Source organism: Bufo bufo, chromosome 2, assembly GCF_905171765.1.
Source record: "Bufo bufo chromosome 2, aBufBuf1.1, whole genome shotgun sequence".
Lineage (NCBI taxonomy): Eukaryota > Metazoa > Chordata > Amphibia > Anura > Bufonidae > Bufo > Bufo bufo.
The window spans coordinates 307,559,600-307,575,467 of NC_053390.1; the positions used below are offsets into that span (position 1 = coordinate 307,559,600).

A 15,868-nucleotide genomic window follows, 5' to 3' on the forward strand; every position below is an offset into this window, starting at 1 on the left:
GGATTTTTATATCATTAGGGTCTGAAGACTTTCCGAATGTATTGTAAATGAGGATTTAGATTTAGTCAGTGATGGGTGACACCTTAATGTGGGCCAATTAGAAACAAGCATTTGTTGAACGTTCATTCCTGATAATAGTCCTGTGTAAAGGGCTCTTAATAGAGTTTTGACACACAAAACTCAAAATGACTTGGCATTATTCTCAATGAAAAAGTATGAGAATTAAGAAGCAATATGTACGAGACAAAAATGCAAGCGTAAAGTTGGGAAACTCACTGGAAGGTGCGTTCTCTGTGACATGTCCTTCAGGTTCCTCTATTACTCTTACAGGAATAATTCTGGTTCTAAAGGTTATATTAACTTTCTGTGCCTGAAAGACATCACATAAAAGTTACATACAGGTACAAAGCAACCAGAGGCATAACCTCAAGCTCCTGGGCCCCAATGCAAAGTCTCTAACAGCTCTCATATCATGAGTTATTTATAATGCTGGTGTCTTCTTTTCACCTCTCGGGCACCAGGGCCTAAATGCAACTGCTACTTTGGCCTCTATACTTATGTCTATACATATGATACTGTACATTAGAAACAAATCTGTGGAAAGGATAAATGTAGGTATTTGGCAGTAACCATGTCCCTGGCTAAGGGTAGTGTAGTCATTTAAAGTTTTTGTAATAGCTAAGATATTTTGATAGAATTTAGCCACTCATATTCTCTGCAAGACGTAATACACTAGTGTTGAGCGAAGCAAGCTACGGATGCTACATCCAAAGTCGCTTAGTTCAAAACTTTGGATTAATACGGTCTCCGTAACTGTCTCCGTACAGAAGTAAAATGTATGGGCTCCAATGAGCCGAAGTCAGTTATTTGCAAAGTCACACGAGATTTCGTTGAATAACTTCGGTAGTTGATTTTTAAAGTGGAAAACCACTTTAAAACTTGGAACCGAACTCGGGTTCAGTTCCGACTGGTACCTCGTAATGTATTATACAGCAATCCATTTAAAAAAGTACCTTCTGATGGAGGTAACTGAAATTTCTATGCTATATTATCAGCTTACTAGCCAGTTTTCTACCAAGTGTCAGTGATTAAAAGGTGAAAATACTGTACTGTAGCTAAAACCTTGTTAATGAGATTTAATAAAATACTCACCACCTGTAACAGTTTCTCCACACATTCAGACACTACGTTGTGTCCATGCCCCAGGTGCCCTCTCAGGTTTCCAGTGCCTGTTAACTGTTCCTGGCACAATGGGCAGCGAAAAGTAGGCTGCAGGGTATGCTGAGACACAGCATGGCTGTGGACCTGTTCTTCAGAGGGACTAACATAAGCACAGAATGGACAGCAAAACACCTGAGGGTGCAAAAATATGCAGAAGTTAGATGAAACAGAATTAAGGGGTTGTGATGCCAAAGCGTTTTTCATTGGTTTCCAAATCTAAATTCTATATATTGTAACTGGGAAATTGTTAAGAATGTCCAAGTTTAAGTGCTGAGATAACTGTTAAGATTTGGCAATGAAAGTACCGTATATTAATACGTTTAATTAATTTAATCGGACAACCTCTATATGAAATGATGCAACTAAAACTGAAAATTAAACAGACAGGACACATTCAAAATAAATGAAACATGGATTACATATCATATCAGATGCAGGCCAAAAAAAATCCAGTGTGGTAGATGAGAATTTCAGTTGTTTGCACAAAAGAACATAGACAATTTGGCCATGTGCACATGCAGGTGACAATTTCTTCTGCGGAGATGGCCTGAAATCTGCAGTAAAATCTAGCAGTGAGTATGTTAATCTGCAATAAATATAATTTAATAATTTATAGCATGTTCTCAAGCCCTTGGGGGTTATTTTTCTATTACATGGGAGGGTAGGGTTTTTCCAATCTTCATTCAGATACTGTATTTTTCTGTGTAAGTCCACAAAAAAATCCACCAGGGTGAACACATAGCCTTAGGGCTCATGCACACATCTGTTTTTTTCTTCAGTGTACTGCTTTTTTTTTTTAACGGATCACGCACTGGCCCATTCATTTCAATGGGGCCATGTCCGTTTTTTTTTGTCGATCTGCGTGCAGAATCCACAAAACTCAGGGCAGGTCCTATTCATATCATTTTTGCGGTTTGGTCTTACCAATTCTAGTCTATGGGGTCGTTAAAATAAAATAAAAAAACAGACCATATGCAGAAGCTTGTCCGTAGTGGTTTTCTAGGGACTACAATATTGATGTCCATGAGATTGGTGGAGGTCTGACTACTGGAACCCCCACCGATCAGCAAACTGAAGGGGCTACAGTGCTCTGGCAATCTTGCTTTATAGGCACAGCTCTGTACTTGCGGTAGTAGCTGTACCTGGTACTGCAGTTCACTGCAGCTCTGTCCCATCGAAATAAATGGGGGTGAGCTGTGCCTTCATTAAGCTAATTGGCAAAATGTCCTGGCAGTCAGACGCTCATCAATTTGATACTGAAGGCCGATTAGACCTCTTTCACACAAACTGATGATTTTGCATGCATGTGCAGTCCGTTTTATCTGACATTGCAGTTTAGTGGTTCCGTTGTTTATCACACGGATATTTTGATGTGTTTTTCACGCACATGTAAAAAAAAACCTGAAGGATAACAAACAACATCGCCTAGCAACCATTAGTGAAAACCGCTTTGCATCCGCATGCAATGCGTTTTTCAAGGAAGCCCCATTCACCTCTATGGGACCAGGGCTGCGTGAAAAACACAGAATAAAGAACACGCTGCAATTTTCACGTAACGCAGAGATGATGCACGGGTCAGAATTCAGTGCGGGTGCAATGCATTCAATTCACGCATTGCACCTGTACGGAAAACTCGCTCGTGTGAAAGGCTTTTAATATCTGATGACTGAGGAAAAAGCTCAGAGGCATGCGAACCTCACCACCCATAGCTTCATGATCATGGCCAGATTAGGAACCAGACCGCTATCACTAATCACCTTATCAAAATATTTAATGTATGGTAATACAATAAAATTATTACAATTCATTTAATTTTTATAAGAACGTATCTGTTGATTTGAATGATTCCGATTTCTACGAATGGCACATGTGGCAGACAATTGATATACATTTCACCACCACCTTCTCTGCACCGGACAGGTAAACGTAGGTGTCATGGCCAAGACACAAAGGGGGGCAGTTACAAATATTTTGAAGCCAGGTTTTGGTGTAAAAATAGCCGCAATCCCTTTTTTTGACAATATTACGTTTGACAGTTGGGGGGGGGGGGGGGGGGGCGGGGGAAGAGCAGTGTGTCACGGGCAGTTCCTGGGTCTGGCGTAGTGTTTCTGCTAGATGCACTACTGCCTTAGATTAGTCAAATTTGAGCTGCACGCCTTGTCATAAATGAGACCAATCCTAGTTATTTTTTAAATGTGTCCCAAAGTGTATAATGTTCACAAACTGACTCATCACAGTGACATATCAGAAGTTCTCCTTGTTGGAGGTCCAGGTGCAGAGACCCACAACGATCGCTAAAACGACGGAGCAGAGCAAATTATGTGCGGATTTAGAGAAACTATATGGACTTTCTGTAAATCCGTACACTCAGAACAGAGCTTAGCAAAAATTAAGGGACGTGGCAAGCTGAGTGCTTTGGTACCTTTGTTTTAGCAATTAGGGGTGGGTCTCAGCACCCAGAGCCCCCTTCCCCCCAATGACATGTTACTATAACCTGTCAGAAACTTGTTGCACTTTCAGTCTTAAAAATCCAACAGGGAAAAAAAAAGTGGCAAGCTCCATCGTCTATGGAAGAATGGCGCAGTATATAAGGAACCTGAGACCTTAGGGCTCCATACTAGCGTTCCGTAAGTCCTCCGTCCACAGCTGTATCAGTTACAGTACTAATATAGGAAAAAAAATTCACCTGTTGAGTATATTCTTATGACCACACCAAAACTGGTTGCTAAATTTGGGAAGTTTTAGCTCCGTTTCTATGAGCTGGTATTTCACATAAGTAGTTCTAAGTGTTTCTATGGACGTCGACATCACAGCATCATATTTAAAGATACTTTTGAGGCTGCAGCTATACAGAAGCTTTTTTTGTAGGTGAACAGATCCAATATCAAGTGTCCTAAGATTTTTGTCATCTTATCTTGTATATAATTAATAAGAACCACATGAGGTAAAATAAATCGCCACAGAGCCAATGAAATTGTAGTTTTCTGGCCCAATAAAAAAAAGCCCTAGAATTAGGCATTATTCACACAGCATTGAATTTTTTTTTCCCCATTGTCGCATTCGAGGAGCTATAATGTAGCTTAAAGGGAATGTGTCATCAGAAAATGACCCATTGTTTAAATCATGTTTTTATGTTAAAAGTATTTTTTTTTCTATGTTGCTATCTATGGTTACAAAACATATAATATCCTGCAATTTTTACACTGAACACTAGGCCTAAAAATAGGTCATGATTTACTGTTCTATACTATCTATACAGGTAATTTTTCAGTAGCTATTATTATCACCATAGGCAGAATTATAGTGACAAGTATTGTATTTTTCGCCCTGTAAGATGCACCTGATGATAAGACATCTAGGTTTTAGAGGAGGAAAAGAAGAAAAAAATATTTTGAACCTAAAAGGGGTGCAAAATTATTTAATAAAATTACAAAATAATAAGTGTATTTCACACTGTTATGGGGGGGATCTGCGGATGACGCACTGTTATGGGGGGAGGATCTGCGGATGGCGCACTGTTATGGGGGGAGGATCTGCGGATGACGCACTGTTATGGGAGAGGATCTGCGGATGACGCACTGTTATGGGTGGGATCTGCGGATGACGCACTGTTATGGGGGGGATCTGCGGAAGACGCACTGTTATGGGGGGGATCTGCGGATGCACTGGCGGATCCAGGGAGGGGGCAACGGGTCAATTACCCCCACCAAAGAATATAGTGAGAGAGAGGGCTTCCGATCGCCCATATACTCACATGATCCGATTATCCGAATCAAGTCACTGTGCAGAGCGCACTGACATGATTCGTGCCAGACCAGTCAATTCTGGTTTGCAGGCGCGCACCCCGGCGGAAAGTGGAAGGAAGGAGCAGCTCCGAGCAGGAGGAACAGACTCAGTCTCAGGAGCACAGCTGCGCTGAGGCAGTGTCACTGTCAACTAATGCCTCATACACATGACCGTGCCGTTTTTTGTGGTCCGCAAACTGCGGATCCACAAAAAACAGAAGCGGCCCCCGTGTGCCTTCCGCAATTTGCCATTGTAGACATGCCTATTCTTGTCCACAAAACAGGCAAGAATAGGACATGCTATATATTTTTTTGCGGGTCCTTGGAACGGAGCAACGGATGTGGACAGCACACGGATCTTTTGCGGCCCTATTGAAGTGAATGGGTCCGCATCCGAGCCGCAAAAACTGCGGCTCGGATGTGGACCATAACTACGGTCGTGTGCATAAGGCCTTAGTCTGAGACTGAAGACTTTGCTGTGGTCGGGAAATTCGGATTGCTGAAACTGAAAGGGCTGGGGGAAGTTTGTTCATGGGGACAGTAGTGGGGGATTGACTATAATAACTAGGGTAGGGGGGAAATTAGGTACTACTAACTGGTCTGTGCTGCTGGGGATTGCTGAAAGGGGTTAATAAATACTGTGAATGGGGGACTGCTGAGAGGGGTTAATAACTTTTGTGAAAGGCCCTTCACAGTAGTTATTAACCCCTTTCAGCAGTCCCCCATTCACAGTATTTATTGACCCCTCGGGGGACTGCTGAAAGGGGTTAAGAAAAAATACTGTGTGAAGGGGTGACTAGCTGGCTCCAGTACACCCCCTGGCCCCTCCAGGACACCCCTGGCCCCTCCACAAGTTCTTCTCTTTCCTCCCCCCGTTCCCCTCCCCCCCCCATAACAGAGTCATGTAATTTTTAAAATCCGTAATTTGGAAAGACAAATGTGACTGTTTTAAAATAAGGTTAGAGCTGTACGATAGGTTAAATAAAATAGTCTGTTCTATAAGCACCACATTATTTTCTGTCCACTGCCACAAAACAATCTGCAAGTGCTCCTCCTGAGACCAGGCTATGGATCCGCCACTGTGCGGATGACGCACTGTTATGGGGGGGGGGGATCTGCGGATGACGCACTGTTATGGGGGGGGATCTGCGGATGACGCACTGTTATGGGGGGGATCTGCGGATGACGCACTGTTATTGGGGGGGGATCTGCGGATGACGCACTGTTATTGGGGGGGGATCTGCGGATGACGCACTGTTATTGGGGGGGGATCTGCGGATGACGCACTGTTATTGGGGGGGGATCTGCGGATGACGCACTGTTATTGGGGGGGGATCTGCGGATGACGCACTGTTATTGGGGGGGGATCTGCGGATGACGCACTGTTATTGGGGGGGGATCTGCGGATGACGCACTGTTATTGGGGGGGGATCTGCGGATGACGCACTGTTATTGGGGGGGGATCTGCGGCTGACGCACTGTTATTGGGGGGGATCTGCGGCTGACGCACTGTTATTTGGGGGGGGATCTGCGGATGACGCACTGTTATTGGGGGGGGATCTGCGGATGACGCACTGTTATTGGGGGGGGATCTGCGGATGACGCACTGTTATTGGGGGGGATCTGCGGATGACGCACTGTTATTGGGGGGATCTGCGGATGACGCACTGTTATTGGGGGGGATCTGCGGATGACGCACTGTTATTGGGGGGGATCTGCGGATGACGCACTGTTATTGGGGGGGATCTGCGGATGACGCACTGTTATTAGGGGGGATCTGCAGATGACGCACTGTTATTGGGGGGGATCTGCGGATGACGCACTGTTATTGGGGGGATCTGCGGATGACGCACTGTTATTGGGAGGGATCTGCGGATGACGCACTGTTATTGGGGGGGGATCTGCGGATGACGCACTGTTATTGGGGGGGGGGATCTGCGGATGACGCACTGTTATTGGGGGGGGATCTGCGGATGACGCACTGTTATTGGGGGGATCTGCGGATGACGCACTGTTATTGGGGGGGATCTGCGGATGACGCATTGTTATTGGGGGGGGATCTGCGGATGACGCACTGTTATTGGGGGGGATCTGCGGATGATGCACTGTTATGGGGGATCTGTGGATGATGCACTATTATATTATGTGACTATAACTCCCCTCATCCTTAAGATTGCATCCAGGTCCTACAGTACATGAGTGCATTTATATGGATGAGGGTTATAGCCACATTTAATATAAACACTGTGCAAGGACTGTAACATTATTGGTCTAAGTGTTTATATTAAATGTGACAAAAAAAAAAAACACATCCATAGGAATGCACCCATTTACTGAAGTACATGGGTGCATTCCTATAGATAAGGGGGGGGGGGGGGGGTATAGGCATATTTAATACATACATGTATTTATTGTCTAGATCAGTCCCTGAGCTCCCCTTCATATCCTGGCAGTCCACTAAGGTGGAGACAGGCCATTGGACAGCAATAATCACGCAGTGGAGGGACAGTGACCTTCCCTCCTCCTTCCTTTTAGCAGCAGCACTTGGCAGTGGGTGGGAGGTAGTAAGCTGATTGATGGAGGTGCTGGCGCTCACCGCCAGTCAGCGTGACATCCAGGGCAGCAGTGCAGAGGAGAAGGAAAATGGCTCTCCTTCTCTGGAACGGACCCCGGAACACCTCTCTACAGATAACACAGGATCTACTTTTCACAATAGGTCAAAGAGCAGTTTTTGATCTGGTTTTGTAATGGTTTTGAAAAAAAAAAACAGTTTTCAGAACCATTTAAAGTCTATGGGACTATTCATATGGCTGTTTTTTAATGGCCAGTGAATAGCAGCCATCAAAAAATAGGACATGTTCTATTTTTGGCTATTTTCATGGCCACGGGGACCCCTTTGAAATCAATGGGACTGTTTTTAATGGTGGTTTAGACAGGAGTACACCCATCTAATAGCCGCTGAAAATGGCTTCAAGGGCCTTTCAGGGGTTAAAATAAAATAATAATAAAACTCACCTCATCCACTTGTACACTCCGGGACACTAGTTCCTCACTGGAAGCAGTAGGACCTGACGTCACATGATCACGCTGGGGGAATCAGGTCTTGCTACCTGCAGTGAGGAATGAGTGTCCCTGCACGTGCAAGAGGATGAAGTATTTTTTTTTTGTTTTTGCAAAAGCAGAATCGGGGCCAGTAAGGGGGGCATTATTCCTACTGGTGAGCACAAAGGGGGCATTAATCATATTTCGGGGCACTAATGTGGGCATTAATCATACTGAGGGGCACTAATAAGACCATTAATCATACTGGGGAGCACTAATGGGGGCCATTAATCAAACAGGGGAGCACACACTGATGCAAAATGGCCATAGTCATATTGGCAGTGGTCAGACTCCCGGGACCACAGCCAATCAGCTGTTTGAAGAGACCGCAGTGCTCCTGCGAGCGCTGCATTCTCTTCTCTGTTTACCTGCTCGCCGCCAATATTGCAGTGCCAAGCAGGTCTCACCGGCTGCAATGTCAATGGCGGGCAGGTAAACAGTGAAGAGAACGCAGCTCTCTTCAAACTGCTGACTGGCAGAATTGCCGGGAGTCTGCCCCCGCCAATGTGATATTGTTGACCTATCCTGAGGATAGGTCATCAATATTGGAAACTGGACAACCCCTTTAAAGTCTTGGAGTAGCCAAGACAAAGTTCTAACTTTAAAGGGGTTCTCTGGGCTTTTAATATTGATGACCTATCCTCAGGATAGGTCTTCAATATCAGATCGGCTGATCGACCCCCACCGATCAGCTGTTTGAAGAGAAGGCACGCGCCGTGCCAGCTCCGCCTCTTCTTCTCTGTTTACCTTCTCGCCGTTGCATCTGCAGCGGTGAGCAGGTGTAATTACACCTAACCGTCCCATTCATTTCAATGGGACGGATCGTTCCCATACACTTATATAGGAGCGATCCGTCCCATTGAAATGAATGGGACGGCTTGGATGTAATTACACCTGCTCACCGCTGCAGAGGCGACTGCGACTGAGGATAGGTCATCAGTTTTTAAAGCCCAGAGAACCCTTTTAAAGGGAACCTGTCCCAAAATGCAGTACAATCTGCAGGCAGCATGTTATAGAGCAGGAGGAGCTGAGCAGATTGAGACATAGTTTTGTGGGAAGATTCATTGGAACTAGTCTTTTGCTCCTTCTGGACTCAGGAGGCATGTGGGTGATCTTATATGTGACCCTCCCCTCTGTGAGTCTTCCTACAGATAGCTGTCATTCACTGCCCACTGGACTCCTAAACCCAAAATGAACAAAGGTTTAAATAAATAAAATACAATGTATACTGAACATTTCCCTTATATATCAGTGTGCTCAGCTCAGCCCACAAGCTGCCTGCAGATTACACTGCATTTTCAACATGACAGGCTCCCTTTAATCTAGTCCTCGTGCTCCCGCACATGGTCATTGTACGCAGCCATAATAAAGGATTTCCATGTCTCCAATCTTGTACAAACCAAACACAAGAAAGATTGTGAGGAATTAAATTACTATTCTCCCTTAAAAGCACTGCTTATATGGAAGCATACCTTCACCATAGAGGGAACACAGTACATTAGTAGTATGGAGATGCAGGGGACTCATTGTACTGCCATAGGCCTCGTTCAAGCACAAAAATGCCGGCTGGACAAAAAAAAACGGTTGCAAGAAACGTTTTCAGTCAGGCTGAAAAACTGTATTTATGCCGGAAAGCGGCCGGATCACCGCCGGACCTCATTACAGTCAATGGGGATCTGGCGTTGAACTAGAGAATCCAGAAACGCCGGATCATCTGCTTGACGGAGATGTGAACGAGGCCTTACAGCTTCCTGCACACCATGTGTGCATAAGGCCAAATCCACACAGACTGAAGGCTCACATAGGAGTGAAGACTTGTGAAGTGAGTTATTTTCTGTTTAGTAATTATGATAAATGCATATCGTTTTTGTACTTTCACTTTGACATTATAGAATTTTTTCACATTGATTGGCACAAAAAAAATAATCCGCTGGAACCTTACTGGAGAAAGCTGTCTATTAATATGACATCAGACCAAGTCCCTTTGGGTGAGACCAGCTGGTGAGGCCTGCCACACATGCCAAGTCAAGCCATATGCTGTATGTGGGTATGGCTTGCTTCACCAACTGGTCTCACCCTCAAAGGGATAACCAATTTTTTGGGCAGCTCTCAGCTGTGACTAATAGAGGGACACCACCCTTCTATAATGTCCTAACAGGGCACATAAGAAAGAGTTGTCCTGGATGGATACTGCCTTTAAAGAGTTATTTCTGTCTCAAAGCCTTGGCATATCTTGAAGACAAGTACCTTTGGGACCCTATGGATCCTGTCACTACACATGGCCACCAGGTCAGTACTTTTGGGACCTCATGGGTCCTGCCGCTGCACATGACCACCTGCTGTGCAGGGAACTACATCATGATCCCTTTCCCGCTGCAAAGGCCTTTATCTGGATGTAGCCGACTCCTTTTACGCCCGCTATATTTTGTATATAGAATAACATTTCAGCTCAGAATATTTTTAATTTTGGCATGGACTATGACCGCTGAGGAGGCCCAAGAATCACCATGTTCTCGCTGGTGCAGCCTTTGTAGAAAACACATGAAATGCCCCAAAATAACACATAACACAAACACCTTACATATCCTAAAGTGTGCTATTATGGATGTACCCTGTACATCTTCTTACTAAAAGGAAACTTTGCGTTCTGCATGCAAATAAGAGAGAATCATCTATCATGTGCGGTGAATGTAATGCTTTTAAACATGGCATTGGCAGCCTGTGCCCAGAAATGAATACCTCATTCTCTTTTGCATGCAGGCCAGTGTACTTTCGGGTAGAGGACATAAAAACGTTGATGTTTGCATATGGTCCTTTCATATAATCCACTTTAATAGAACTGTATCAGAACAAACCAAGTCATGGTACCTTTGGACAAATGTAAAACTTTGTGTCGCAAAGTCTGGGAAGCGGTTTGTGTCAATGTTTAATCTGCTAATGGACTCCAAACTAATGGCTGTTGTAATACCAGGTTCACAAAAGGCAGGTGACTACCACAAACCTCTGCTAACGTATCAGGAAGCCGCTCAGTAAAAGTTCCTAGGGCTGCTTTTATAGCTCAGTTCAGACCATGTCTGGTGCACAGTTGGCAGGAAATCTTCATCCGTGCCTATAGACTTCAATGAATAATTATATGCCAAAACAGTGTCCTTCTGGCATAGTCGTCAGGATCCTGCAGCTCCAATAGTAGTAAAAAGCATCAGCTACACAGTCAAACGTCTAAACCTATACTGCACAGTATCATACATTTGGTATATGTTCGGCGGGGCAACCTCAAATGGGCCCACTCTAGACGTAATCGCGTCAATCTAGCCTACGTGACAGTGGTGCTGTGGATTTCAGGCCACATTATTCTCTCCTCCGAATTTAAGAGAGAGAAAATAAAAAGTGTCCCTTTGATACTGATCGCTGACAACAGGACAGTTGTCACAACAGCTGAAAATCATTCTGCGCTCCCTGGATGCTTCTAATCTTATGGCTGTGCATTGTGCTCTGGGAACGCTCTCCGTTTTAGTAAATTCATCTGTACGGTTTTAGAAACATGTTGTTAAAATGCGACAAAAAAAATTGATGACTCGGCTAATCCGCCACAAAAACCAGGTGAATTACATGCAGATTTTTCTGAGCATCACACACGCCCACGGCAGTGTAGTTTATTAGGATTTTTGCCGCGTTTCCGCACCAAAATCCACGTGAGCGTCCCTTAAAAGACAACTCGGCTATACTGAAATAAATACAACTTATTTATCCAATTCCAAATATGTACATTTGCGTTACATAGAGTTCAGTGCAGATCCTCGCATTTTTCTGATGGCCACCTCCCATCTACACTTGGAATAGGTCACTTACCGTTCTGAATAGAAAATAACCATCTTCCAAATCCATCCGGGTGAAGCAGAGGCCAACAAGCAGCTGTCACTCCGTTCTACTGTCACCTCTCTCCCCCTGGTTTCCACTCTTGTGCCCCCCGTGACTCTCCCAGCCGAGTTGCACTTCTGCCTGACTCCTGTGCAAGTTGCTGGCCGCCCTCCTCCCTAATATCAGCGTAAACCAACTTTCTCCCTTCAGTTTTCCCCTCTCCCAGCAATGTCTTTCAGCCACCCTTCAATTACCTCTGTCACCCCTCATGCCCAGTCTCTCACTCCCCCCCCCTACTTACACACTTCTTCAGTATCTACATAAAGCACAGCCCTAGTATCTCTGCCTAAAACTAACTCCTGGGGCACTTTCTGCACTCCTCCCTTATCTATTGCCTGCCTTTTCTTCTGTCTTTTAATTTCTTTATCTCTCTTTCTGGCTCTTTCCTTCTTTCGGCCTAGCTGGTAAACAAATCCTCTCCCCCTCCTATCTCCTCCCCTGCTGGGTGTTACAGACTTGGGCCTGCGTTTAACCCTCAGATGTCCACCCCCCTCCCTGGGAAAGATGTCTGATCACTTCCTGCTGCTCCTGGGTAATGCAGACCATGTGACAGAGTAAAGAATGGGCATGCTGGAACTAGTGACGGCTTTTCACTGGTATTACAAGTAAAAACAATCAGTGCCTGTGAGCAGTCGCTGCTTTGTGACTCTTTCTTCAGAACTAGATGTAGTCGTATGGAAAGAAACAACTTCTGAGACGAACTTTGTACAGAACATGCACAAGCACCATAATTCCTATATGTACAGACATAATACATATATCATTTTCAAAAATAGGTAAAAAGAACATGTGTAAGGCACATTAAGGGTCCTTTTACGGGAGCAGGCAGATTATTAAGATGAGCGCCGATCCCCTACAGATCCGTGTTACCGTTCCCAAGGCTCGCTTTTTGATGTTACAATAATGGGTGTTTTCCTTGAACTAATGCGTTCATTTGTGTGATTGCTTGCCTTTCATCCACTCGTGCTGTGTTATGACAAAGAACAGGCAATTGCCCGTTTACAGAAGGGGATGGACTGCCGAGGAACGATGGTCTGTGGGCGTGCACAAAAGATGCGATCAATGACACACAAACAAATTATCACTGCTCACATCTACACTGCCCAAAGATTACGAATACCGGATCAAACAATGAAGCAATTTATATGTTGCGTTTTTTGTTGTGGTAAAAAGAACAATTGCAAAAAATGCATCAGGAAACATCGCATACGTTTTTATCGTGATCGATGTGGTTTTGCAATGTGGTAATTGACTATGTGTTTTTTTTTTACAAGTGAAGCACATTGATTTAACATGTTTTAACAACGGCAACTATAGTAAAAAACAAAATACATGACGTTTTTTTTCCCCCGATCCGTTTTTGTTGTAGTAATGTGTAAACCCAATCTTATGTGACTGTAAGGCCTGGTCAGACAAGTGAGTTCACTGCCAGAAACGCGCTTCGCATGGGAATGTGGTTTCCCGTCCTGGACTCTTGTAAGGGGTCCTCATGGCGTTATAATAATTTATCATACTGTGTGTCAATGTCCGAATGTAATGAATTGTACTGACAACATTCTCTCAGTACAATTCATTACAGAGGATGTTGGGCAGGGACATGGATCAGAACGGAAAATCACTCTTCCACACGGAGCATCCTTCTGCTGAAACTGACCTAAGAGTGCCTGCACACCAAGGGCGGACTGGGAACTTAAAGTGGCCCTGGAAAAAAAGAAAAGTGACCCCATGATGTAGGAATGTCCAAATTGACAGAAGGTGGGGCAACAGAAGTAGCCAGGGCCAACAATACCATGGTGCGGCACAAAATACTGCCACTGTCTCCACAGTGTTAAACTGTAACACAGTACTGAGGATGGTGGTACAGTTGAGATCAGGAGGGTAGCTGTGGGCATTGGTCAGGTACATAAGTACCTGAAGCTTCCAGTATTAATTAAGGCTGAGAGTATCAGATCATGTACCCAGCCTGCGGACGTAAGGAGGCCTTGGATGGCCCCCTGGGCATTGGCCCACCGGGAAATTTCCATGTAGAGTCTATGGTCAGTCCGCCCATGCTTCACACAGGGCACATTTTTTTTGCAGAAAATGTCTATGATAGAAAATGTTGAACTCATTTGAATGGGACTTGCAGTCCATGTGTTTCCTGCCAAAACAACCCCATTCAGATGAACGGAACTCATTTTCAATCACAGAAATTTCTGCAACAAAATCTGCCACGTGTGAAGGTACTCCAAGAACTATATACAGATATAAGCGTTCTCTGTGCATTCATTTTGGCATTGCCGCCCTTTAGCCATGGGCTCTGAAACTGGTGCACAGCAGAAAATGAAGAAGGTCACGGCACTCCAGAAGCAGATTCAATGTGTTTTAATCCACCAAGTATTCAGCAGCTGCTGAATACTTGGTGGATTAAAACACATTGAATCTGCTTCTGGAGTGCCGTGACCTTCTTCATTTTTTGCTGGTATATTGGGGGTCTCTGAGGCCGAGACCTGACGCCACGAGCACCGCCGCAAAGTCGCTTGAGTGTATTCAAGTAAGTGGTGCTGTCCTACCTTACATTTTTGTGTGGTGCACAGCAGAGCCACAGTCAGTGGGGGTCATTTACTAAGGCCGGCTTTTTAGGTCAGTTTTAGATTCCTAACTACTCTGTCGCAGGTTTCGGCCAATTTATGAGAAGAGGTGCGTCTCTCCATAAATTAGGCGCAACTACGGCAGTCCGTGGCATACTTTTTCACCAACATTTACGCCTGTTCCTAGGCATAAATGTTTGTACATTTGGTGGTGCCAGCCTCAGCATGGCCACTGCTCCATCCCCGCCATTGAAGACGGCATAAAACTGGCCGTGCAACTAAATATTGTCGCATGACCGGACAAAAAGGCGATTTGCAACTTTTTTTTACAACAAAAAAAAAAAGTTGCAAGTCCCATGATAAATGACCACCAATGTGTGTTAGAAATCATCAAAAAGCAAAAAAGAAAAGTCCAAAGCTGCGCTCACCCTGATTCCACTTGAATTGGAAGCACGGACTGCGCTGGCATTGAAAGTGCACTTAAGAATGTAGAAGAAAAAAACATAGGGAGTCCAGCTTCCAAAAAGTGACGTACTTTATTCCAAAAATATATTAAAATCCAACATGGCAACCCGGTCTACGCATTTCAGATGATCATGAGTAAGGATCGGTATTAGCAGATCTGAAACATGTAGACCGGGTTGCCATGTTGGATTTTAATATATTTTTGGAATAAAGTATGTCACTTTTTGGAAGCTGGACTTCCTATGGTTTTTTTCTTCTAGAAATCATCAAAGGTTTTACCTTTCTTGCTTTATGTCACGGCCCAAAAGCTTCACTATAATTTATCCAGAAACTGCCGTAAATTCTAGTTCAGATCTACGACAGCTCATAGCTGGTGTATATTTGATTTTTGGTGCAAGGACTATCAGAAGATATACCAAATTAATGAAAGGAGTTTGCCCAGCTCACACAGATAGGGACCTGCACCTATCTCTAGAATGGGGCCCCCAAAGTGAAGGAGAGTGCACCAGGCATGTGCAGCGCGTTCTCCTTTCACTTCTATGGGACTTCTGAAAAGAAGCTAGTGTAACGCTCAGCTGTTTTCCTCACTCCCATAGAAGTGAATGGAGGGTGGCGGTACTTGCCACTTGCGGTGTGCCTTTGTTCACTTTGTGGGTCCGCTTCTAGACATAGGGGCTCCCAGAGGCAGGACCCCCACCAACCTAATAGCTATCCCCTGTCCTGTGGATAGGATTTTTTTATCTCAGTTTTTGTTACATTTTTAAGTTTACAACAGCAAACAAAACAAAAAAACAAAAATGAAAAGAA

General features: G+C 44.5%; 1 protein-coding gene across 1 annotated transcript in view; it reads right to left on the reverse strand.

Annotated features, from left to right (window-relative positions):
• The window catches only part of ZFHX2 (zinc finger homeobox 2), a 57,004-nt gene that overhangs the window by 22,924 nt on the left and 18,212 nt on the right, over window positions 1-15,868 (reverse strand). The window contains exons 6-7 of the mRNA XM_040416888.1: window positions 1,153-1,353; window positions 277-370 (exon numbers count right to left, since the gene is read on the reverse strand). Coding sequence (XP_040272822.1) covers window positions 277-370; window positions 1,153-1,353 — 295 coding nt within the window. The remainder of the gene's footprint in view (window positions 1-276; window positions 371-1,152; window positions 1,354-15,868) is intronic.